Genomic DNA, 27,731 nt, shown 5'->3' on the forward strand with positions numbered 1-27,731 from the left:
CTGCCTTAATATGACATTTATTTTTTTTATTTCGTATTTTGAACACGATTATTCAAACGGTGTGCAAAGCAATTATTTTCTTGAGACTGACATGGATTCAAAGTCTAGCAAGCAATATTGTTTTATAAGCATGGCAATTCGACATAAATATGCACATAATCTGCGGACAACAAAGGGACAACAAACAGGTCATTTTTAAATAGATTATTTTCTAAGATTAATATAATTACTAAATATATTTTTATAGATTTTCATATTGAGTTTAACTGAAGTACTGAAATGTAGTCCTATATTATTAGAGCAATCATAGCAATCAAATTCAGATCAGTACTTTAAAAAAAAAATATTCCTTTGTCAAAAGATATTAAATCGATCTGTTTTCAGTGATATTTAACAAAATGCATCAATTTTGTATAAATTTTCACTTCATTTTTATCATAAAACCCTGTAATACTGCTTCATATTTTCATATAATTTAGAGATATACAAACATTGCCTTACAAGAAAATACAATATGAATATACAGTACATATTCTCCTCAACTTCGTAGACAAAACACTAAAAATATGGTTTATAAGTTTCCAGATACCTCGTCAAAGAGGAATCACAAATATGCATGAAACGGTACATTCAAATAACATTTAGGCATCTCGGCATATGCAGATTTTTTTTTCTGGATCAATAACAAAGTCACACAAGCAGCAGTAGCAAGTGTATATGCTGTCACAATAAACAGACGAGTGTGAGCATTGAAAATTCTCTTACGTAAAACAGGTGCAAAGTGATCAGTGTCCATTTTTACTCATTGTTCGCAAACTCCCCTGCCTCCCAGCGCAGCGCCATGGCACTTTTACGTCGGCCTCCAGTATAGGGTTCAGGAAACTATAGTGAGAGGACAATGAAAGTGGTTACATTTTCAAATTTCTCTTTGAAAACATTTATACAACCTCTGGGCAACCTAATATAAACTGTTTTTATCTTCTAGTTACAGATCATTTTAATTCTGTAAAGTAGATATGATATGTACTGTAACTAAATTCAACTTTAAGTGTGACACTGCATATATGTTTTCATATACTTACTTGAAGATCACACGACAAAGCTGAATCATCCATTCTGCATGTTTTCATTGGAGATGAAGGGGATGATTTACATTTAATTGGCACATCATCTGAAATTAAATTGACAACCAAGAATGAACAGATCATTTTCTGACAACATCTCATGACATGCGTGTGTTTGCAGTCTCAGTAATGTAGTCATTACTTCAGATCAATGGAATGAAAAATGTTGTCTATTTCTCTGTTAACATGCAGTACCTGTAAACGATGAGCTGTCCAAACGGTTCGGAGACATCAGGAAGTGATCCTTAGAGTAAAGAGTGGCCCTTTGACGCTTGAGTTCCTCTTCTCGCTGCTTCACCATCTTAATCTCCTCATCAACTAGAGATAGCGTACTCCTGGACCGCAGCTTGAAAAACGGGTTGTTGAGGAACATCTTCTCCTGGGTTTCCTCAGAGACAGAATTCAAGTTGAACTCAGATGCACTTCGAATGATGAGGTTTGATGTCTCCAAAATGATGACATTAGGGGTGTCTTCAGGTCTCCAGTCAGCAGATTTGGAGGACACCATCTTTCCATGCCGTGGACTTGGAGGGAAAGGTTCTGGCTCAAGAATGATAACATTGTTGGCGCTCAAGTCTTGTTTCTTGGTTGGTGAGGAGGTAATGATGAAAGAAGGCATCTTGTTGCTGAGAGACTTGGATAAACTTTCGTCATCATCCTGGTCTTCAAACATCTTCCTTTTCTCATCGACTTCTTGGCATAGTTTTCCAGTGTTCAAGTTGGCAGTTCTCACCCTCATCTGTACACAGTCACTGGAGTATGATTTTGACATTCCCCTCTCACTCCTCAGGTTCTGCTCACGCTCCATGGTTAGGCGAATCTCCTTCTCAATTGGGGTCTCTGGGTCATCAAACGGTGATCTGTAACTAGAGTCGTCCAGACCTGAATCCTCAGAGCAAGGACTGAACTGGGTGTGTGCATAATCCTCTACAAGCGACAAGCTCTCGAGGTCCCTCTTGGGCCTTTCGATGTTGCGGACTGGCGTATACATGAAACTGTGACTACCTTGGCAGGTGCCAGATCGAGTTGTTGGTGTGCTTGGATGGTGCGTCAAGTTTTTCGTTTGCTCTTCGATCTCTAGCCACTGTTGGCGAGCAACTTTGAAATCCACATGTTCTGTGCTGACGTTCTCGCTTTTCATTTCCTGAATCACACAATAATCTTTCGGCACCTTTTTGCTGGAATCGGATTTGACAGAATCAAATGAATTGCTCTTGTGGGTTGCTGAGCCTCGTCCAAGCTCCTCATCGTCTTCGGAAATCTTGGACAAGCCGTGAAACAGTGTGGAAGGACTGTAAGAGATCTCTTGCGGTTGCTGAACTGTCTCATTCTCCGGTTGTTCTAGCACTTCTTCTCCCACCGGAACCTCTGGCTCTTCAGATTCCTTTAAAACGTCCTCAGTATTCTGTACTGCAGGTTTTTGAATAAAGAGTTCTTGTGCGCTCAGCTCAAGGCTGTCAATGTAGGCATCATCATCTTCCTTATTTATTGAGGAAGAGAAGATGCTCCTCCATTTCTCATCGGTTTCACTGTCTGATGATGCTGCAGCAATTTCGACCTGAAGACACTCTTCTAATTCGTCTGGGTCACGGCAAGACTCTGTAGAGACATCTGACAGAACTTCCTCTCGGATGTAGTGCGCAAGGATGGTTTCTTCTGTATCCTCACATCCAAAACTTTCTAAGATGGCTTCTTGTGAGTCTATACCCAATGGGTCTAACATATCTCCATCGTCAACATTATCTGGTTGGAGTGCAATGTTCTCCAATGGTTCCTGTCTTAGTGAGTCCTGCCTCTTATGCATGGCTTCATTCTCATACACGCTCTCTGCACTTGACGGAGTGTCGGACATTGAAGAAGTAATTGACTCATTACGATAAAGTTCTTCTTGAGTGTCCTCCAAGACAAGCGCCTCTTTCGGACTGCAAACTTCTTCCAGATCATCAGCCTTGGTCTCTGTAGGAGGTAAGCCTGCTAAAATGTCAGCCACAACTTTTGTACTAATGGACTCTAAAACGTCAGCGTCATAACAGACTTGTTCATCTTTGTTTCCTGTGTCCTTGCTATCAGGTAACTCAGTCTCCAGGACTTCCATTTCACAGTCAATTATGTTTGCTGTGCCGGAGTTTTCACTTGTCTCCATGGTTACAGGCTCAGACAGGGACTTCAGCTCTGTATGCTCTGGATTCTCAGGATGAGAGCAACCTGCAATCTCTTCCAGTCTATCCACCTCTTCAGGCTCAGTTGTAGCTCCCTGCAAGAGAAAAAGACGACAAAGAAATTCAAAAGCAGCAAGAGAAATCCAATTTCCCTAATCACCAAAACATTCACAGCATATCAAAGCTAATTTGCACCCACTCATGTTTGGTACAGATCTTATGTAATACATAATTTCCAAGAAAGTTATTCAGGGCTTATTTCAGGGCTAAGTTTTCACTCTGATGGGGTTACCTGAGCTTCGGCTGATGTGTCTCAAAGCAATATTCCTTGCTACAGATTCTGAGTTTAAAATCTGCTTGACTGATAACTTTCACAAACCATTTAAAACCACTAAAACGTTTAGAAATGGTGGCATATTTGATTGCATTCTATGCTGAGTAATTTATTTTTTTGTTCTTTAATGTTCCCATTTACAATTCTTTTAAATTTGAGGAACAAATGCAATTCTGTTGTTAATTTTAAATAAGAATGAATAAAAAATGTGGCACATTGTCTACCAAGCCTTACAGTAGCCTATATCCACCTTTTTCTTGAACGCGGAAGTAAGCATATGGGCGAGACTTCCGGATTATTAACCGCTATAGGTAAATAATGAGAAGAATAACAACATGCAGTTAACAGTAAAACTGTTTGCACTACAAACCAGTGTGTTCATAATTAAGATTATACATTAAAATAATATGGTAAGACACACCCATTTTCAATATCAAGCAGCAAAATGTTTTGTACATCTAAAAATCGCTGGATGCAGATAAGACCGGAAGCTAGACCAATAGAATTTATAAATGGCCGCGGTCATTTTTACAGCAAGAAAAAGGAGGATAGTAGGCCTACAACAAATATGGTATCAGTTAAGGTTAGTAGTAAGTGTGAGGATGCGATGCTGTTGCAACTGTTTCAAGTTTTTCTGTATCACTAAAAAAAACAGACTAATAATAGTCACTTCCTGAGGGACCAGACTTCACTGGTTTTGATTCACCAAAAGATCAGACTCATAATCAATGGCATTATGTTTGGAATTAGGCTTCATGTTGAGCTGTATTTTTGTGATTCTCTAAAATGAACCGGCTCATTAGTTATTCAATCGAGAAGTAGACTTGTATGTTTCGCGCTAAAAATAATGAATGGGCCAAACTTCTAGTAGGCTACCTTGCTAAACATTATGCTAAAAATTTTGGTCGGAACCTGTTCTGAATAAGAACAGATGCCGAATAGCAGTTGTGAGAGGGAAACATAACAGCCTATGTAATGTAAATGACTGGATAGTATTCTGAGTAAAATAACCTTACTGTAGACACTTTTTTTAAGTAGAAATTAGATCACATAATCATAAATTTTAATGCAAACTTTATTGGGTGATTGAAGCACTTCTAAACACGTCAAGCAATACCTGTTTTATTCCCTAATCTTGAGACTCAAATGTAGAAAGGTACCATGTTGTAATTGCACAGCACTTCAAAAACCAGGTTAAGTGTTAGTTTTATTCTGCATAGAAATTCTTACCTTTGGAGCTGACTCTGCCAAATTGCACCTTTTTACATCTGTCTAACACATAGTGTGAAAGGTATTTTTAATGTGTAGTGTTACATACAGGAATTTGAAATTCCCCATGGCTTCCTTGTGTAAAATATGCAACATTTATACCCTATATGAGATTATTCCAGTTTATAAGAAGAAAGTGGAAGCAATTGTTTACTATTGCACTGAATCATTTCACAAAACTGGGTTATAGTAGGCAGAAATAAGTAGATTTATTATATAAGACTGCAGAACTGGCTGTTCTTCTCATGCATGAAACTTTTGTCCCGCAGTTAATAAGCATAGGCTCTGGATCAGACCAGGAAAGGAAGAGGAAGAAAATCCCTTTAGGGTGGAATCCTCTGACTGAACATCCCCATTGACTCCCACTGACCACAGGTATTTTTTATTTAATTTTATTTTCGTAAAATTTATTTCATTTTCTATACATATTAAGAGGGCATATTATGTGAAAATTAACAATCCTTCACACATTGCATGTCGTTATTTGTCTTGTCTTGTTGATGCGCCACTGCAGAGTGTTTAATCATGGCAGCGTGGTTTGTTTACATGGATTTTTCTGATCTCATTCGTACCAACTGCCAAGTGCCAAAGTGATGTGTGATCTAACGCTCAAACTCTTTCTGACAGACAAAATCATCTGCCATGGGTATTAGAAAGGAGATTTTTTTTCCCCTCAGAACATCAAAACCACATTTACACACTTTCATGCTGAGCATAACATGATATCAGTACAATATGAAAGTTGTGCTGAAATCAAAATGCACAAATTGACGGCACCATTCACAGATTTCATAAGCTGTTTACATCACTTTGAGTTAAAATACTTTAACCGTCTAGTTGTTGCTTAATGCCCGTTTGGTATAATTACCACCACTGTGTGAAAGTGTCCACAATCTTTCAAGCGGCATGCTAATGCATCCACTAAAAACAGTCAAAATTATGTGAAATTACCATCCACTTCAGCGCCTGCCCATTTCACCCCAATCAAGCTACACAAAGGCCATAGCCTCATGAAAATGACAAGCAGTAAAGTGTTGACTACCATGGCAACACCCCCCTACACGACTCCTCCTCTAGCATCTCAGCTTGTGAGAAAACTTCAACAGGCTCGCACCCTCTCCATCTAAGCATTTGTGTCTTGACAATCTGTATTTCATAAATTATTCAGTGACAATAACATTTGCATTGAAGGCAGGCAGCGGAACCAGCGTGTTCCAGTACCTACCGTGAGCTTTAGAAACAGGAGCCAGAAGGAGATCATCTCCACCTTGCCAAGAAAATCTTTTCAGTGAAACCCGCAAGCACTCTGGGCTTGAGTAAATATGTTGCGGATGCATGGATAGGAAGTGAACTTGGCTTGATATGGGACTTATTGGCAAAAATGTCATTGCGAGATGGTCTGATGTCACTGATGTTGGTGTGAGTGCACCTCAGGGCATCTTCCTGTTACAAATGCTCAGCTCTGATTGGTCACGCCAGTGTATTTCCACTAACAGCTGCAGTTTTGGCTAACTGATCAATAAGTGGCTTGTCAATAAGGTCATGAGTCACTTTCTGATGGATTTCCTTAAATGACTCCTTTCAGGAATTGATGTCATGGGGAGTTGGATGTCAGTTGGAGGCGGAGCTATCACTAATAAATACAATCCAGAGATACATTTTGAACTGATTCAGTATCAAATAGTTCAGGCCATTTAAAAAGAGCATTTTAGGCTCAAGGTTGGTCTATTCAGAATGAAATAATAACCTGCGTGGAGCATCACAGTAACAGGTGCTGGGGGGCCAGAGCGTAGGTGGCCATTCAGACATATGTGACTGGCACTGAGCCCTTGGATATGGAAAGGCAATGTTCTCAGATGAGAAAAAATGTCACTATGTGGCATGAGAGCACTGCAGACTAAGAAACAAATGTCTCAAATGGAGAATTTTGAGAGATTTATCAGCTTGAATGGAAAAATAACTTGAATGGTGTTTATTTCATTTAGAAAGTGACTATTAAAAATTAATTACATGTACTTTTTGAGAATTTATTTTGCGAGGCTGCTTGTAAAAAGTAAAAAGTGGCTTTAATACAGCAAGAGAATAATGAAGTATAAATAATACTTTAGAACTTGAAAGAATATAAAAAAGGAATATTAAATATATTTAGGATAAAATTATATATACAGTACAGTATATACTTAAAATCATATATAATTATATTTATATAATAACATAATTAGTGAATTTATATATATATATATATATATATATATATATATATATATATATATATATATATATATATAGAATTTATATATATTACTTAATATTGTAATGTATATTATAATTATATATATTTAGAAACAAATTACTAATTATATATATATATATATATATATATATATATATATATATATATATATATATATATATATATAATTTTACTATAGCTATACTAACTATAACTCTAACTAACTCTATCTTTTGTAATTTTTTTAATAAATAAAAAAATGAGGCATTTAGACTTCAAAGAAAGTGTTACGGTTATAAATGAAAAATATCTCTCTCTCTCTCTCTTTCTCTCTATATGAATGCAATTTAATCAAGAGAATAATCCATTATAATATATGAATCTTAGTGAATTTTCAGGTACTAAATGTGGATTCAGTTTAAAAAGGAGCATACCTGATTTGAAGTTGTATTATAAGCCATTATGAATACTGGATTTTATGAATACATTTATGCATAAAGGCTTAGAAAATGTTAGCCATATTTTTGCTGACATATTAATAGCAGTTCATGTGGCAGCTCTCTGCTCTTCTCTGCATTAATGGGAGGGTGAAATGGAGCAGGAGACATTCTCATCTGTAATCATTTCCAAAGAGGATCTATCCCTGTCTCACATTTACCCCAGGCACACACACACACACACACACACACACACACACACACACACACACACACACACACACACACACGCCTCCACTCACCCACGCGGACTCAATTCACTCTAAAACACACACTCACACACCCACACCCACACATTCACCTGAGAAGCCCAGTGCTGATGTTGTCTGACAACATCTCAGATCTTGCATTCCACGTTTTCTGAAGTGCTTGAGGATTGTACAGGCAGCCTGGGATTAATTAAACTGTCACAGCTTCCGTTTCTCATGTTGTTTCACAGCTACGGCAACATTTTCATGCTTCAGGGTCACATTAGAGAGGACACTTATGAATACAAGCCCAAAATAATGAGTTTTATTGATATGACATCCATATTTCTTAAAAATTACTTGTTATGCCAGCTCATAATTTTTTTTAACATCATACATACCAAATATCAATGCAAGTACTTTTTTTTATCTTATTTCTCACATCTATGATGCAACAATATTAAGTCTGATATAAAATACAGTATATGTTTCAGTAGAAAGAGCAAACAATGTCTAAACCTCAAAAAAAAAAAAAACAGACTGCAGATCGAAACCTATCACCCCATGCAAGTGTACATACTCTCACATACTTGTTTACACAAAATCAAGTGTCTTTAGACCAAATTAGCACAGATCCAATGAGTTTAACATCTGTTTGTCATAGCATCTCAATAATATTACATTCTTTACAGCACCACAGAAAAAAAAAAATAACAGCAATCCAACACAAACTCCATATAAAACCAACAGCATGACACCTTACACAATATTCATTTTCATAAAGTAGAAGTCTGACTATTCATAAAGTTCTCTGTGTCCTACCTTGTTTTGATACGAGCAGAGAGAGGACAGGGTACGTGCTCAGCGATTCTGTCTTGGCTGAAGCTCTGCTTCTCTGTAACCACAGAGACTGTGACTTACTCTGAATGTACCAGAAACAGCCAATAGCTGAGCAGCCTCAGCCGTTCCAACACACACAGACACACACACACACAGTTGCACAAGGAATTTCTTAAAAGCTTTCTGTCAATCAAGCATATTCTCAAGGTTTCATGAAATGGGTTTCTGATCTTTAGAGAAACTGTCGTAATATGGTTTATGACTGTCCTCTCAAATACCTGCCCTCTGCACTGACACAGTGGCAAAGTTTAAGTGACTCCGAAATAATATTGCAGTTGTAAACACTTGTCACTTCTTTTAAACCATTTTGATGTGTATCATTCAACAAATACTAGATTGTAAAAAATAATATTATTAATCAGTATTTTTGTCTTGTTTTACTCTCAAAAAATATTTAAGCAGGACAAATTTACTCGCAAACCAAAATGTGTAAATTATTAAAATATAATTAATAGAATGTAACTTGTTTCCTAAATAAAACTTTTTTTTAGAGAATATCTTGAGTTTAACCCTGAATTAAATGTATTTTTTACCAAGTAGTTTTTTTATTTCCTGCTTTTTCTTTCTCTAAATTTTCTGAACTTATGGTTAGTGCATTTCTTAATATATTTTGCAATATTTAAATTAAAAAAATAAATAAAGTAAATGCATATTGTTTTAATGTTTTTTTTTTAACTTGAAAATGTCTCAGCACTGATTAAAAATATATAATTACAGCATATTGTATTTTTTTTTACATTTTGTACAGTGATATCTGTAGTGTTTTAATGGTGCATTAATTAAGTCACCAGTTATTTGCCTCTGCATTGGGCAAGTTTTGGGAGGGTTTTTTTTTTTTTTTCTTTCCATGTTTTGATTTAAAAAGAGAGAGAGAAAAACATTACCAACAAACAACATAAATTAACAGAACAGTCAGCTGAAGAACATTATGTACAAAAATAAAATAAAGAACAAATGCTGTTTTTGGCACTCAAATATGATTCATGCCATAAGCAGTTTTTTTTTTCTTTTTCTTTTTTTCAGATCAGTCTCTCAGTCCATTTCATCCTCATCAGGAAATACATGATGTCAACATAGTAATCTTGCTGAAGATGTTACATGTATTTTCCTAGCTGAGACATTTTCATTGGCAGCGCTGTGGAGAGGACAGTAAGAATATTTCAGTTTAACCACACCTAAATATTCTGCATGCAGGTGGTTAGTTCATTTCAAGCCAATCAAAATCCAGTATTAATCAGTTAAATCAATGGATTTGTCTGCGGTCTGTCATTAGAGAGGATGATGGGATTGCAGTTAACACATTCATCCTGCACTGGCGTGCCAAAATCAGGGGATGACAAAACAGAGAAATCAATGAATATGCAGAACGTTGTGGATTTTAGCATTAATTTTGCGCCTTACATAATGCAAGCCAAGTATTGTTACATAACACTCTATTTAGCAGATGTTATAAAAGACCTTTTGAGCAGACACAACGTCTTAAGCAACCAAGGACAAAGTGCTCAATTATAACTGATGGACGGGAACGGTGCATTACTCGGGTGGAGGAAAAAAAAGACGAAAATACCCTAAATCTCACATTACTGTAGCTGTCGGAAACTGCTGAACCAATAATGAAACAAAATAAAGATGGTGTGTAAAAAATGAATAATGGTTCTGAAAGATATCTAAGAAATCCATTGTTTTATCAGCCATTACACACATTTACCATGGTAACTAAAGCCTCTGCCAATACTGTAGAAACAGTGTTACCACAGTTTTTACAGTTTTAGTTCTAATTCTTGTTGTATTGCTCCAAAAACAGTCAATATACTAACAAAAAACTACAACAGCAGCAAGTTAAAATGTCAAAGCGTAATTTATTAACTTTATTAATCATATAAAACAAGACAGTTGTTATAAGACAAGCAGTAAGTTTCACTTCATGCATGTCATGCATTTTTCCAAGTGTGGATGCTTCAAACATGAAACCCTGACAAAATATAAAGAGAAATGGACCACTAGGTGGAAGTAAAGCAGCAGTAGTTTACTTGAGGATACAAGTGCACTTAAGTACTCCTCTGACAGATATTTTAGTATTTTTAGTGGTCTGGCTGTCAGTAATGTTTTTTTGCTTTCTTAAAGTTACAGTAAGGTTCAACATCAGTAAAACATTACATTACTGTAGGTATCATGAACTAAGAATGAACATTTATAAAGCAATTATTAATGGTTTATTGGTGACTCATGTTTAACCATAATACATTAATGTTAATTTACACTTAAAATGTTCAAAATGTATTGGCATAAGTAGAACGATTCAACAAGATTAATAAAAGGTATGAAAGTGGTTGTTCATGATACCTGGTGCATTAAAGGGATAGTCCAACCAAAAAATGAAAATTCTTATTTAGTTTAAAACCTGTATGACTTTCTTTTTTCTGTGGAACACTATAAAAGCACAGTGGAGCCAACTGACTTCAACTGTTAAGACATTTCTTCCTTTGAGTAAGTAATAGTGAGTAATGGTGAGTAAAGGCCCATTCACTCCAAGGATGATAACTATAACGATAACAATAACTATTAAGTTTAATAATCGTTCCAGTTCTGTGGGAAAAGAGGAGTCCAATTGCTTTTTTTTCTCCTGTTGATGAATGATAAAATCATTGATAGCCATCTTGATTTAATGAGCGTGAGCATTTAAAGCAACAGATGTGACATAACAGCTGAAAGTTATTATGTGTTTGAGTGGATACTAATATAGTTATCATTTTTGGTTTGAATGGGCATTAAATAATAACAATTTTCAATTTTGGATGAAATATCCCTTAATGTTTACATATGGAACCTTATTGTAAAGTGTTACCAATAACTCCAAGAAATGCTAGGAACTGAGAAAAGTTAGTATGGAATTAGAAACCAAAGTGTCTCACTATTAGAATGGTACCTCTGTCTATTGGGTCTTTGGTTTCATTTCCAAGCATCTGTCTTCCAGAGCTGGAGGTTCTGATGGCACCAGGCCTGGTCTCAGAATGGTACACCATACTGTTGGGTTTGAAGATCTTGCTGCGGTAGCCCAGAGGGTGGTATGACAAAGGGGCTTCCTTGGGATCTTCATCATCATCATCACTAATAACTACCAGTTCAGCCTGGATTCCTTCATCTTCCTCATCAGATTCTGCATTTTGATAACCCATGAAGATCATGGTAACAGGTTCACCAGATTCCACCTCAGGAGGGAGGAAGCTCACAAAGTTGAGACTAGAGTCTTCTTTTGGATTCAGAGGGGAATACCGTCCAAATCCCAGCCCGGAGTCTGCCGTTGGAGTTATCCGAAGCTGTTCCTCATACTCTTGTATGGGAGAAGATGCCAGGCTGATCCTTGTTATGCCACTGTATTCGCTATTAGCATATGATCCATTTTGAGCCAGTTGGTTGGTATTGGTTTTAGTGGTTGGAATGTGAAGAGCTTCTTGTTTGGTAAAGTTCTCAGCCTGAAAGGGACTGTGGTTCTTGTTGGGCATCTGAAGGCCATGAAGGCTGATGTAGCCTCTTTCTGTCCTCTGAGGGGTCGTAGGTCGACTGAATGGGCTTGAAAACACTGGTTTGTGGTATTCCACATCTGTTGGGACTTTCTCCTCTGAGGCTTTCATCAGAAGTTCCTCTACTTCAAGAGGGCTCATCTCATTCATGTCATTCTGTGAGTCCTGTCCATCAGGTGGTAAAGTATAGACAGATTTATGCCCATCATCATAGACTTTGATGCCTTGTTGTTTGAGATCCAGAGGTGTGATAGTGGCTGTGGAGAGGATGTGACTCTCACCGGTGCGGAGGTCTTTTTGCACACTGATCTTCATGGTGTATGTAGCTGAAAGAAATAACACTGTTAAATAACAAACCAAATAAAGAAATAATAATAATAATAAAGCATGGATCCATCATCTGAATAAATGTATAAAAAATATTTATCAATGTTTAAATGTTTCTGAATGATGTTTTTCACTATATATTTACCAAGGCTGCATTTATTGGAAACATACAGTAAAAACACTAATATTGTGAATTATTATTACAATTTACTAAAAAAAAAAAAAAAAGTTAAAAATTTCAATATATTTTAAAATGAAATTTATTTCAATGAAGCAAAGTTTAATTTTCAGCACCACTTATCCAGTCTTTAATGTCATGTGATCCTTCAGAAATCATTCTAATATGCAGTCTTCTATGTCATGTGATCCTTCTTATTTATTTCTATTTTGAATATTTTTTTTTTGTGAGACATTTTTTACTTTTCATAGTTCTTTGATGAAAAGGAAGTTAAAAAGAACAGTATGTCTTCAAATTAAAGTCTTTACTGTCATTTACAATTTAATAATAATATAATAATTAACTATATTACTTGAATTATTCTAGTTATTATAATTAACATGCTTAAAAATACCCCTTGCCCGTGGTAAAAACACTGTAACACATGGCCTCTTGTGGCTTATTGCTTAAATAAAAAAAATAAAATAAATGTTGCAGTCTGTAGCTAGATATAATATCCTGTTAAGCTGGTGATATTTTGATTATTGGGCCTCTTTCGTAATTCTGTGCCATGTCCATAATTACAGTCATGGATAACATAATTTTTCCTTTATTAAAAAAATGAAAACAGCCTTTACATACCTTGAATTGCTATAATTACACAAGTGGACAGTTTGATGACATGTTTGCACTGTCTAAACATCCTGACATATTTGTGCAATATTTCAGCTGCTCATTATATCAGCAAATAGTTGGTGGTGTAAACAAAAGCTTTTGATGTACCTTTTTTTTCTTGTTCTTCAACGATGTCATGTTTAGCTGGCGTGACATTTCTTCTCCTGGTTTTGGGAGTAAAGCACTTTGGGACATCAGGTATGGCCGTGTAGATGTATTGGACTGGCTCTGCAAGAAGCAATGCGAATATCTGTTGAGGAAGTGTCATGGGAAAGAATGCTGTACAAATAGCAATATAGCAAAAAGAAGAATTTTCTTTACCTGGCCGGATATTTGCGTTTACTTCCTGCGGGGAAATACAGTAATTTGTGCAGTACCAAAAGTGGAGTTGATGAATAGATAAGAAGAACAAAACCAAGTTTCAAACAGTACAAAACACACCAGATCACATATCACGCAAACCGATCCTAACTGGCATCAAAACAATTTTATCTTGACGTCAATTTGAAACCGAGGGGCATCTTCACAGCATGCTGCATTGTAATGATTTCCCTTGTTCACCACTCAAAAGCTGATCCAATTTAAGTGGCTTGGTGTTTTAATAAGCGGTAAGGAGTCTCCAGGCCTGTTAAAGTGATTACCCAAGCAGTACCTTTATGATTTCCTCTGGAGTTTTCTCCACCTCCTTCAGTTGTTTCAGAAGAATCTCCTCTTTTGCAGAAAGCTCCAGCTCTTTTGTCTCCAGAACTGCAATTTCCTGCTCTATTCTGGAAAGATGAAGACAAGTATTTATGTACATTATTTATATACATATTGATTTATATTTTTGCTTCTTGTACAGTTGAGCTTAGTTATATTTATATGAAATAATGCAACACATTTTTTTTAAACTTAAAGGCATAAAAAATGAAAGATCTGTCTCGATTTACTCACCCTCGTGTTGATCCAAACCTTTATGACTTACTCGAAACAAATTGAAAAAATGTTTTTGTCCATACAATGAAAGTCAAAGGGGTTTAACCCACCAACTTTTATTGTATAGACAAAAATTATACCGAGAAATTTTTCAAAGTATCTTTTTTGTGTGTGTTTTACAAAAGAAAGCAAGTCATACAGGTTTAGAGGTGAACAGGTGAGTAAATGATGACACAGTTTTCATTTTTGGGTGAACTATGCTTTTAATTTCATTGTGTGCAAACAATTTGAATTTATAAAGTTTTCAGAAATCCTGATTCAGACTGAACAGACATGTTGGTATCTGATTATTATTCATTTATTATTCCCTTAGTAGAGGAATTGTACACAAACATGATTTCAGATCAAAACACAAAATGAAAACAAGATTATAACATAAAAATGGCACCTAATTTACATCTCCAATACAGTTACTGATTGATGGATGGATGCCATAATAACAAAACATAAATTTTGGCAAAAAAGTCAGCAACTATCTACAGTAGACTGCTTTCATGAAAGTCACTCTATATAATGGCACCTCCTTATGTAATTTTTCAGTATTGTTCAGCCTTTAACATTATTTATGGCATGTGCAGAGAGCTGATGATACAGAAAATTGAGTGTTTAGTTTCAAAGTTTCCGAATGATCACCCTCATTTATGTTTTGTTTGGGGCCATGAACCTATATGTCAGAATAACTTAGAGGAGATGGCAAGCCTCCTCTGTCCTGTGATTGTGGAGATTCTCTTCAGATTGCTTTTTTGCTCTTAATTCACCTGGTTTAAACTGCAGCCATCATATTGTGAGGTCTATTTGTCAAGAGAAAGCTCTTTAGAGATTTGAGTCCAAAATCGATCTTAACAACTGCTGGAAAGCAAACTTCCTTTTTATCTAAATAAAGCTCCACAGGGAGAAATCAGGCAGAGTGTGTCTCTCTCAGGCCATGTATGGGAGCTTATGGTAACTCTCATTATAAGAGAGTGGTTCTAGTGGAAAAAGTTTTTTCCTTGGTTATTTTGTACTTTTGTTGTGTTGGTCATTCTTCCTGCTTCAGGTATGACCTCCTGCGTAATGGTTGTTGTTTTTTTCCAGACATAGCTTGTTGAAAGTCAACAGGCTCACTGCCACGGCGGGTTGCGTAAGTAGACGGTTTATGTAATACTGTGAATGAGGTCTGTCTGTCTAACCCTTGGCTAACACTGAAAGCCCATCACAGTGGTTAAACAAGAATAATCCAATTGCTTCTTTCAGTCAAGAGGAAGCTGTGAACCCTGCACACCATTAGCGATAGAGTAACATTTGTGAGATGTGAGATTACCTGTCGATATTGCTCTGCAGGAGTTTAGTCTGCTGCTGGTTATCTTCAGCCTGGGCCTTCACAGATTCCTGGGTGCTCAATCCATCCATCAGCCATTGTTCTCGTAGAGTTTTTTTCTATTTGTCCAAAGAAAGCCATAGCATCTTGCATCAAGCCAACTGATTGTTTTACATTACAGTGTTGTAAATTAATATAATAAAAACACGAAATGCAAACACCATCTGTTGCAATCATTTATTGCCCATACATTAGATATTTGTTAGATATGTTTGAAATATATTAGATATTCCAGTATTTTCAAACATTCATTCAATTATTCAAATATTAATCTACTAATATTTATTATTCTATTAACAATGCTTTTTAATAATACTTATTTGAATATATTGTAATGATAATTATATATTTTATCTCTTTAAACGTGTGTGTGTGTGTATATATATATATATATATATATATATATATATATATATATATATATATATATATATATATAATTTAAATAAATTATTTTTTTTTTTTTTTATTTAAATTTAATTTAAATAAGATAATAATATTGTAATGTTACCACACAATTATATACAAATAAATACATTCATATATCCCTTCTATAAGATTATATTGTTATTTTATTCTACATTATATTTAAATCAATTATGTATAAAATATATATGTAATATACTATTATCATAAAATGATAATGATATAAAAATAAATACATTAAAATACAGTATTCCATCTATCTTTTATATTTAATTTTATGTGTATACATGTGTGTATAAATATTATAAAACAATAATTATATAAATATTATAAGAATTATATTCATAAGAATACATACTTTCAGATATTGCAGTTTTAATTTCTCTTCTTCAATGTTTCTTCGTTTCTTTTCTATCTCCTCTCGAATTCTTCTTTTGTCCTGTTGAGAAATCAGAGTTATATTATGTAAAGTAAGAAATATCCTAAACCTTTTTTTTGTTTCACCTTGAACCTTTATTCTTTTGTTGTTTATTTTTCTATAAGTGGCATTTGTCTTGCTATTAACACAATCATGCATGCTATATAAAGAGAACTAATATTCTATTTGAGAGGGAGGCTTTGCAGCATTATTTTTTAACAGCCTGATACTCACTGTTATAGCCTGTAGTCTCTCTCGCAGCAGGGTTTCTTCCTCCATTATGATCCTAACATAGAAAGAAAGAGAGAGAGGTATAAACAACCTATTCTTGCTAACAACCCACTGTCAATGTCTGTCTAGAAGACTAAGAACAGGTTGGTAACAAGCTGTGATTGGCAAGTGTGGGTTGGCATGAGAGAAGTTTTGGTAGGGGGTGACTTGACGGTGGGCGTCAGAGCTGGAAGAAAGAAAGGAAGTGCTGGTGGGGGCTCTTTCACCCACTATCTCTCATCCTGAAGGATTACTGTGAACAAAAAAAATGAAAGCTGTACAGGGTTTGAAGCATGTGTTAGTGCGTGTTGGTTGATGGTGTCATGATGTACTAGCTAACCATAACTGCCATAGCTGGCATGCCACTCTTTGACACTTCATGCGTCAGATATATCCACGTGGAGTGCTTTGTCTGGGACAATGTAACATAATGTCTCTTGTCAATAAATAATGGATAAAGAGCCTGACATTGCTGCACTGTTAAACAGACAGAACCAGCCGGGGTCATTTAGTTTCTACTTAACAGAAGTGGTTGTGTTAAGTGCTGACAGCTCAAATTTTTCATGATGTCATTTATAAAAATATAATAATTTAAAAGTGATGCACCAAATGATAAAAATAGTTGCACCAAATGGAAATGCAATTATTTTTAGATTTTCTGGAGAAAATGGTACTTGCCCGTATCAGATGTTAAGACGGTATAAGTTTCTGAACAAACTGGAAAAATTTACTTTGAAAGAATTTTCACTTAGACATTGCTAGTAAAGTTCACAAATAATTGCAAAGAAAAGAAATTGATTTAGATTTATTAAATAAATTAGAATTCATGCATTCACCAACACAACTATTGATGTTTTCAAACAGGTTTCCCTATTGCAAATTCTGTCTCTGCACATTAAAAGGGAAAAGGCACACAAAAAGTATTCTCATAGCTTTATAATATTACGGTTGAGCCGCTGATGTCACTTGGACTATTTTATCGATGCCCTTACTACATTTCTGGGCCTTGAACATGGTGCTTACGTTGATGTCTATGCAGGGTCAGAAAGCTCTCAGATTTCATCAAAAATATCTTAATTTGTGTTCCGAAGATGAACGAAGGTCTTACGGGTTTGGAACGACATGAGGATGAGTAATTAATAACAGAATTATAATTTTGGGTGGGTGAACTAGCCCTTTAATTTCAGCTTTAAATAATCTCTGGTGCATGAAAAGCAAGTTTTGAGTTGATTTATTAAGAGATTAAACTCAATACAGTCAGACAAAACATTACAGTGCTCTGTAAATAACTGCCTTGTACATCTATCCAGTGCAGTATTGATGTCATATACCATGAATTTCATTCAAGGCCATTTCTTGAATGTTTGGACTTGCAGAGCAAATGTTGTTGGGTTAAGAATAGCCCGCTGAAGACAGACCTCATCCCCCTTTGTACAGAAATAAATACATGGCCAGCAAAATATGCACGCTGTTGTCACAGGTGGGCTGCAAGGTTGCATGGCATTCAAATTACAACATGCAGTTACGAAACACGACAGTGACAAAGCTCTCATGGGCCAAGAACAGAATATGATGTAAAAAAAAAACAAAAAAAAAAACGTGATATAAAATTGTACCCCAATTTGTTTATCCCCTTGTGTTGACATATTTCCTATTGAAACAGGAAATTTGTGGCGATTTATGTTTATTTTATTTTATTATTTCCCATAAATTAATGTTTTTATTTATTATTATTAATTACCACAATTTTCCATTTTCCTTTGCATTTCTTAATACAGAACTTGAGTAAAAAAAATAAAAATAAAATGTAATTTAATTTAATAAAATAAAACAGAAAAGCTGATTGTCTACTTTTAGGTGTACACTAACATATAGGCTTCAAAGCTAATAGATATGGGCAAGAAGTCACAGATGAAGATTTCAAGAGTTCAGATCTTTTGAAAAACATCAAATTGTCAATACTGATATCTGTATATCCTGGTTTGTGCCCCGTCTGGCAGGTAAAGCGTTCAAACAGAGAGGCCATTGCAACATGGACACGGTGTGCTAAGCGCTGTCACGTGTGGTCTTTGGTTAAATGTCAAACTTGTGTTATGTCCCTTTCTTAAACACAAACCGTCCTGAAGACATGTGAAGTCTTAGATAAGGGTCCATCTGACAGCAACTGTGTACAGGCTGCCCTGGGTGTAATCATGCCTGCTCAGATTGCACCCATCTGCTCTGGTTAGTAACTGTACACCTAACGCTATCTAACAAACAGATCTACAACAAAGCGAACAAGCACATTTTTGTGATCTAACGCCGTTAGTGACCTTAACACGTACCCTCAATCTATTATTTTCCCTCGCAAACAAAAATGACATTTCCCCTGAGGACACTGGTGTTCACACTGATACTGACCCATCATCTCTTTAAATGTCTCAACACTTAACAAGATGCCTTACTAATTTGAGGTGCAGCTTAAGTAGTATATGGCAGAGAGAGATGCATTTACAGACATTAGTGCATCAGGTTTTGTGAGAATGTGCACTCAGAGATGTCCCTGTCCCCACATAGCATTTAACACTTAAAAAAATAAGCACTAAGATTAAATGGTAGCCTATATTTAGAATCAAACAAATATTTTTGAATAAAACTAGGATGACCAGAGACATAGTCACTTAATGCACTTTAAAAATTTTATATTTATATATAGAGTATATATATATATATATTATATATATATATATATATATATACATACACATTTTCTGCTTTTAATAACAAATACACTACATGGTATTTTGGACATGGTACCATGGTAATACTGAGAAGGGAATTACACTACTAATTAAAAGTTTAGACTATTTATTTGGGCTACTATTTTCCAGTAATAAAGCTGAAAACAACAAATGTATAATGTATGAAAATTATACATTTATTTATAATAATTAAAATTACCCCCAAAGTTTTTTTTCCCTTTGATGATATATTACCTATTAACAGGAAATGTATTTATTATTAATATTTACTAATATTTTCAATTTTAAATTAAACTTAAGTAATTAAAGCTATAAAACAACAAATGAATGTATGGGAATTAGCAATAAAATAAAATAAGTAATTCCATAATGCATCATTTTTTTTTACAAATTAATTTGATTGCCAACTTTTAGGTGTACACTAGCATAGATGCCACCAAAGCTAACAGATATGCACTAAAAGTCACAAAAATAAAATAATAATAATAATAATAATAATAATAATAATAAACTAAAAAAATAAAAACTAGCCATTTTAATAGTGAATGCAGTTTTTATTAATTAATTAAAGAATTTAAAAAGCATTTAGATCATTGTTTAAGATCCTTAGAAATGCCTAAAATTGACTAGTTGTGTAATTTGCACCATTAAACAAACAAACAAAACAGTATATAAGTATTTCTATCTGATACTGTCATTCTACTACCGCCACACTATAGGGATGGCACTACAACAAATTTCCAGTGAGAGCAATAGTGTGACACAAGAGATTTATCCATTATAGTAAAAAAATAAATAAATAAATAAAAAAACCTTCTCCTGCTATGATGAGAGCTTTAGTTTCATTCATAGTACAATAAGGAGTAAGCTGTAGTATTGTGGTTATACAGAGCAGGTCACGGAACAGCTCCTTACCTCAGAAGATGTTTACCTGCGTTTAATCTGACCTCTTTCTCTTTCCTGCTGCTGTTCCAACTCTAAAAATACCACACCCGGCCATGCACAACAATAAAGCTAAATACTTTGAGGTTTATAATGACTTCAGACTGCGTTGTTTAATTTTTAATGAACACTACAACAAGATTTTACACTAATTTTATAAATGCAGTGTTTGAATGCTCACAGAGTAGAGTTTATTTATGCAATAAATCTGAATAAATTATGCCTGTGAGTGGGAGGATATTATTAACGCACACACACACCCACATATGCTTCTGCATATAAATGTCTCCCAGTTTAATGTTCCAAAGCACTCCAACAGAACTGGAACTTTAATTCCTGCATCCAGGATTCTGATGCATTATCATTCCTCTCTGCTTCAGTCAGCTCAGATAACAGCAGCCTGCTAGGGTTCACTGAGGGAATTAAGACGCCCAGTGTGGCAACAAACAGGAGAAGGTCATACTGGTTAGTCCTGCCCACGCTGGTTCTCGCTGCCAGGCCTGAGATGGATACTGCGGTAGAATATAGCATCTGTCTCACAGCTGGACTAGCAGCGCAGGCTGAACGATGAGATATGGGCGAACACTGGCCCTCAACCTCTCCTCATGTTTGAGTGTTTGAGACCCATCAGCTGTTAAGATATCTACCACTCTCCTCCTCCTCCTCCTCCTCCTCCTTTTCCAGACTATGCCAATCACTTACTTTCTTCCTCTCCTCTTCTCTTTCCACCTCTCTGATTGCATGACTCACAAGCAGGTACCCAAAAAAAGTACTCTACCATTTTTTCCAAATAGTAAAAGTATGAGATGGCAATACTGATAACGTACTGATAACATATATATATGATATGATATTATATGATATAATCAGTACCATCACTGAACCATAGTACCATCACAGCAACTTCTAAATCTGTAACGCAATAACTAAAAAATGTCCTAATCCTGCTGTATTCACAGCAAACAGCCTCTCAGCCACAGACAGACAGACAGACAGATGAGAGATCAAAGGTTTGACGGTGCATGATAATACTGATCAAACAAGCTCTTCTAACCACCCGACCTCCCTCTGTGCCTCATACGACATGACCGAAATATCTGACAGAGATTTCAGTCTAGAGACAGACAGCTAGTAATCTCCAGTCTCTAATCTAATCTCTAATGGTTTAACAGTCAAATCCCTGGGGTCTGCATCCCACAGTGTTCATGTGCCCACTTCCTGTTTCAAAGCATTCCCAAGTATTCCCAAGTTTTAATGAATAATTGAGATAAACCCTGAAATATGCATTAGTTTTCAATAATTCAACAGTAATTCAATAATTCAACAATAATTCAACAGTCCATCAAACAAGGTTTCAACCTTAAAACTTGTTTGTGTATTGAACTACTTCCTCACACCATCAGTCCTGCTTATAAACAGCCCAAACTGCTGTTACTATTTCAATACTTTGTAACAATTCAAAAAGAACTTGGCAAAATTATATACAATGTAATACGGTCAACAAACCTGAAACTAAATCAAAACCCTGCAGTATAAAAAGCATTACACGGCTCTCTGGAATATTTGATTCTGATTGCAACATTCTGCTGTCCAATATTTTGTATAATGACCATTAAAGTTTCAGATAGACTGGTCCAGGTAACTTATTTTCTCTCACAAATCCTGCCAAATTAATATTTAAACAAATGGTTTACATTTTATTTATTGAAATATGCCAAACAGATTTGTTTAATGTCATGTTAAAGTCATGTAGTTGCTTTTTACTAATGTGTAAAAAATAAAAAAATACCTACATTTTCATGACATTTCAAATTTAGAAAAATATCTATTTATTAGGAAAATGTTATGGCTTTAAGGTATGAATTTTACACTTGATATTTCTGATGATTAATTTTCAGTACTTTTTTAAGAATTTTAGTGAATATTGAACAGTGAATGTCTTTAAAAGTGATAGTAATGTCTATAGTGGATATAATTTTATTACTTTTTAAGATTATTATTAATTTTCATGACTTTTTAATTTTTTAATTCTCTAATATTACCAGGTTTTATGTGACCATGGATTTTTGTTATTATTATTATTATTATTATTATTATTATTATTATTATTATTATTATTATTATTTAAAACTAAAAATTTTTACAAGGTTTTAAAAGTCCATTTTTAAAAATCTTTTTAAGTCTGAGTTTATAATATGTACACCATTTAAAAATGACTCAAATCAGATTGGTGGAAATTTGTAACCCTTATGTTAAAAAGTGTTATGGAACACTTATGTTAACCATATTAAAAAAAAACAACTTTTTTGAGTTTACATAGTCATACTTTGTAATAATAATTTGGTAATTAGCCTCATAATGAGTCAAATGATGTACAATCAACCAGTCATTATCACAAAATAAACCACTCCGCTTCATGGTAGTGTCCTGATCATCCTGTCAGAATTAATTTTAGTGTAATGACCAGATGACTGAACATTATAATCACTTAAACACTTTTACCAACCCATCAGAAATTATAAAATAAGATTTAGAGGTAAAATGTGTATGGAAGCAGTGTGCTAGAATAATCACATGCAGTCTGATTCATATACTGTGTGTGGGTGGAAGAGAGAAGCTCAGCCTCTCGCTCTCCCCCCTTGTGGTTTTCCATGTGCAACACCGTTCACAGGTACGAGCCTTTACAAGACTTCCTGTCACTCTGTGCGGTCAGCTGAGAGAGAGAGGGTGTCCCCGATGAAGGTGATACCATCATAATGACGCCATGAGCCTCCTGATGCACAACAACAGTGAGGGTCTAAAAGTCAGACCCCATTAAATCAGTTGACAACGGCTTTATGGATCTCCTGTCGTCTAGTCAGGACGGCCGGTAAAAAAAGCAGCAGGCTTAAAGGAATTAAAAGCTTAAGAATCACTGACACACAACAAAACATAGTTACTTTCATTCAAGTAAGTACAACACCATTGAACTAACCGGTTAACCAAGCATAAGTCTTCCAAGTACTGTCAGAATGTTAAGTGACAAGTAGCAAATGACATCTAGACAGATAATATTGTCACATTAAGCTGAATAACACAATACAGGCAATATTTAGACAGATACACACTAAAAAGGAAGGGAAGGATACTCACCGGTTATCTTCTGCTGATGCTTTTAGTTAGATGAGAAGAATTCAGTCCGTTCATTCCAGCAGGTTTGCATGTGTGTGTAAGGAGTGTGTGTGTGTGTCCAAGTGTAGTTACCGTAGGCTGAGGGTTGATCCTGTGTAACCATTCACTGGCAGGCTGCCCCTCTCGATGTCTCTCTCTCTTTAACTCTCTGATTCTCTCGCTTTCTATCACTCTCTTTCTTCCCCCTCCCTTCTTTTCATCCCCTCTCTATTTCGCTCTCTCTCTCTCTCTCTTTCTCTCCGCTCTCAGGCTGTCAGAGCTGGGCTGCTCTGCCATGTGTTAGCCCACGTACAACTGCAACACAATGTGCCCACACACACACACACACACACACACACACACACACACAGATCAGCTGTTGTTTCCCTTAGACAAACATGCTGACACACAATTTGCTATATTACTCCTCTCCAAAATTAGTTTAAACAAAAAACAGCTCAAAGGGTTAGCAAACACTCTTGGGTTTTATCTAGGGCATTGTAAAGTGTGTGTGTGTGTTGTGTGTGTGTTACAGTGAACACCCCACTGCTATGATGGTTATATTTAATCTTTTTCTCTCTATATTCCTCTATATCACTTTCATGTCACAGTTGTGATATGCAAATAACCGTTTCCATTCATGGCAGATGTTCAAACTAGGCACATCTTGTGAAGAAAAAAAAATCATTGTAAAAACATATTTTGCACAGTTTAAGCATAAAATATTTGCGCATCCTGGACATTTTGCGCTACACGTATAAATGATACCTTCAATATGCTAGTATATTTTTACTAGCAATCTGACTCACAATATTCACTCCCATTACTTTATATTTAAGGAGCTGTATCTAGGGACCAGAATATCACAGATCACCATAGCAACCACCAGAACAACTTAGCAACCACATAGAAACACTCAGAATAGTTTAGCAACTGGTGAATCAAGCCATATCTGGGAAGCAAAATATCATAAATCACGATTTGAAGTATCATTCATCGTAGCACTCAGCTAAAAACAGCCAGAACATCTTAGCAACTGCATAGCAACACCCTGGCAACCACCCAGTTATGTTGCTGTGTAGTTGCTAGTGTGTTCTAGTGTGCTGCTAGCAACTACATCCTAGTAACTGAATAGCAATGTGCATAAACAGTCAAAACACAGTAGCAACCACATAGCAACACCTTGACAACCACCCAACTATGTTGCTATATGGTGACTGTTTTTAACCACATTGCTATGCAGTTACTAGTATGTTCTAAGTAGTTGCTAGAGTGTTGCTAAAGCAATCACTTAGAACATCCGGTCCTGACATCCTAGCAGTGTGCATAAAAACAGTCAAAACACCTTAGCGACTGCATAGCAACACCCTGGCAACCACCCAACTATGTTACTACGGGATTGCTAGTGTTTGCTGATTGTTCTATGCAGTTACTAGGATGTTCTATGTGGTTGCTAAGTGTGAAAGCAACCACTCAGAACATCCTAGTAACTGCATACTATAGCAATGTGCTTAAAACTAGTGAGAACACACTAGCAACCGCATAGCAACACCCTGGCAACCACCCAACTATTTTGCTATGTGGTCACATTGCTCTGCAGGTACTAGGATGTGCTTAGTGGTTGCTAGGGTGTTCTGACTGTTTTAAGCACATTTTTAGAGTGCTAGTACTAGGTTGTTCTAAGTGTTTGCTTTAGCAACACCCTAGCAACCACTTAGAACATCCTAGTAACTGCATAGCAATGTGCTTAAAAACTTTCACATAGTTGGGTGGTTGCCAGGGTGTTGCTATGCGGTTTCTAATGTGTTCTGAGTGTTTCAGCACATTGCTGTGCAGTTGCTAGGATATTCAAAGGGGTTGCTAAGGTGATATATGATAGTTCAGTCTGTAGATACGCTGTTGTTCAAGTGTTGCCTATTTGCTCCAGGTAGTCTATGTAAATCCCCAAGACCCCTCTCATTGAAATGAACTTGATGTGCTCAAAACTCATTATTTTTATTGTTCTGCCCCCAGGCAGGAATCCTGTTTCTCATTATTACCCTGATTAATCAAATCACACATTGTAGTTCATGTGTGTTCATTTATGCAACATTTGGGAAATTAAACTCAGTAATCCTTGATGATCAAAAAGAGAACTGATGCACTGTTTATCTGGCCCCATGGATTTTCGTATCGAATGTAATTCCTAATGTCTACAGTGTGCTAGATTTTGTGATCTGCTGTGGTGTGCGGCACGTGCTTTCACTCTACATTCATGAATCAGCAGCCTGGAGCTTGTACAAAAGTGTCCATGGCAACGGGCTGAACCCATGCCAAGTTATTTGGTCCTAGAATGCTAAAGATAGACGCACACAGTACACGGGAAAGTCTGCACTGCGTGAGATTCCAAACCATCAGCACCTGTACCTCATACTGTACAAACTCTACACTAACAAGACACCTTTGCTGAATAAAACAGCTTAATAGAGGAGATCTGGTCCAACTGATAACCCATGGTATAGTGATAGTAACTGAATACCTGTATATTACCATGGTACTTTGATATGTACCATGGTACAGAATGAATACCATAGTCATTTACCATGTAATCTAAAATGGTACTTCTAGGTACTTGGTGTTAGCCATGCCTACAAAAAGTACTGTAAAGGGACCATGGTACAGGATGGTAACACTATGGTACTTTGAAATACACCATGGTACTAAAAATAATGGTATTTACATGGTGTTTCCAAGAATATTAGTGTGTGGTGTGTCTGTCTACTTGATATGTGTGAGACACCATCTCTAAAAACCATAATACTATTGTACAGGATATAGATTTACAACAATAATCTTTAGCAATGCACTCACACACACATCAAGGGGACAACTTGCAGGGTGAACACAGAAAAGTGGGACATTACTACAGGCTATGCCTCATACAACACCATCACAGCTTGCCACATACCCGCTGGCCCTCTAATGAACGGAAAACCAGGGCGGATCTGTCACCAGAACGCTGTCCTGCGCAGCCTGGAAATGGTGGAGCCAAGCTGCCTACACACAGTCTGTTATATAGGGGAAGAGAGGAAATCAAAATATGTAAAATAAAACTCTACCTCCATTTGAACAAGAAACAAAGGCATTTTATGAATCGGTCAGTTCCAGATGCAGTTGTAATGTTGAGAATTCAATTCGGCTTGACCCACCGAATGACAGCTTGACGTCTTTGAAGCACCAGTCAATGTTTGTTTGTAGTCTAGGTTCGATAGCCTCTCTTTCACAACCCTGCAGGAGAGCGATAGAGAGGAGAGGGGAAAAAGAGGAAGTGGGAGCAGTAAACGCTTATGTGAATGACATGGCTGCATGGATAGATAGACAGATAAATAGATAGAACAACAGCAATAGACAGACAGACAGACAGACATAGATAGATAGATAGATAGATAGATAGATAGATAGATAGATAGATAGATAGATAGATAGATAGATAGATAGATAGATAGATAGATAGATAGATAGATAGATAGATAGATAGATTCAGATTCTGCAGTCTCAGTGTGTTGTATGTTGTGGCCTTGTTCTTAGTGGATGCAGTGAGTGGTAAAAGTGAAGTAGCTTCCTCTGATCCATTAGAGCATCTTTCCCTCATCAGTGAGACAACGAGGCTGTCAGAGCACTGGAGTGACTCTGATCTCCCTCCCACGACACACAAACAACCCACAACACTCTCAATCTCACTAGGGAACACATTTCAATAATACTTTGGATTTGATAATTAAAATTTTAAATAACCATTTTCTATTTGAATGTAGGCCTATTTAAAAATGCAACTTATTGCTGTGATGGCAAAGCTGAATTTTCATCAGCCATTACGCCAGTCTTCAGTGTCACATGATCCTCCAGAAACCATTCTAATGTGCTGATATGGTGCTTAAGAAACATTTCTTATTTTTGTGCATTCATCTGGAGACACTATAAACATTATAAAAGTCTTTACTGTCACTTTTTATTATTTTGATTAATGCATCCTTGCTGGATAACAATATTATTTTTTTAATTCAAAGAAGTAGTAGCCTATGTAGATTT

The 27,731-nt window shown here is 35.9% G+C and overlaps 1 protein-coding gene across 3 annotated transcripts; it reads right to left on the reverse strand.

Annotated features, from left to right (window-relative positions):
• Positions 1 to 11: 11 nt before the first annotated feature.
• Positions 12 to 26,710, reverse strand: LOC109068730. 3 transcript variants are annotated; one of them, XM_042714553.1, is made up of 10 exons: positions 26,611 to 26,710; positions 23,757 to 23,978; positions 23,646 to 23,664; positions 16,795 to 16,846; positions 16,501 to 16,581; positions 15,660 to 15,775; positions 14,037 to 14,151; positions 1,320 to 3,378; positions 1,083 to 1,171; positions 12 to 882 (listed from the first exon to the last, which is right to left on the reverse strand). In XM_042714553.1, the coding sequence occupies exons 2-10, from the start codon at positions 23,785 to 23,787 to the stop codon at positions 799 to 801; spliced, it is 2,646 nt and encodes an 881-aa protein (XP_042570487.1). In that variant the 5' UTR covers positions 23,788 to 23,978; positions 26,611 to 26,710; the 3' UTR covers positions 12 to 798. The 3 variants fall into 3 exon arrangements, with proteins under 3 accessions (XP_042570487.1, XP_042570488.1, XP_042570489.1); XM_042714554.1 differs by lacking the exon at positions 23,646 to 23,664; XM_042714555.1 differs by lacking the exons at positions 14,037 to 14,151; positions 15,660 to 15,775; positions 16,501 to 16,581; ... (2 more) ...; positions 23,757 to 23,978; positions 26,611 to 26,710 and adding an exon at positions 8,627 to 11,084.
• Positions 26,711 to 27,731: the final 1,021 nt, after the last annotated feature.

The sequence above is a fragment of the Cyprinus carpio genome, chromosome A24, assembly GCF_018340385.1.
Source record: "Cyprinus carpio isolate SPL01 chromosome A24, ASM1834038v1, whole genome shotgun sequence".
In the NCBI taxonomy this organism is placed as follows: domain Eukaryota; kingdom Metazoa; phylum Chordata; class Actinopteri; order Cypriniformes; family Cyprinidae; genus Cyprinus; species Cyprinus carpio.

Bases quoted from the DNA above. Each gene is read 5' to 3' on its own strand.
- LOC109068730 (XM_042714553.1), bottom strand. From the start codon at position 23,787: ATGGTTACACAGGATCAACCCTCAGCCTACG. The intron at 14,152-15,659 runs GTAATCTCACAT...TCATCTTTCCAG, and splicing joins CTGCAGAGCAATATCGACAG to AATAGAGCAGGAAATTGCAG. The intron at 3,379-14,036 runs GTACTGCTTGGG...TTTCTCTTGCAG, and splicing joins CTCCAGAGGAAATCATAAAG to GGAGCTACAACTGAGCCTGA.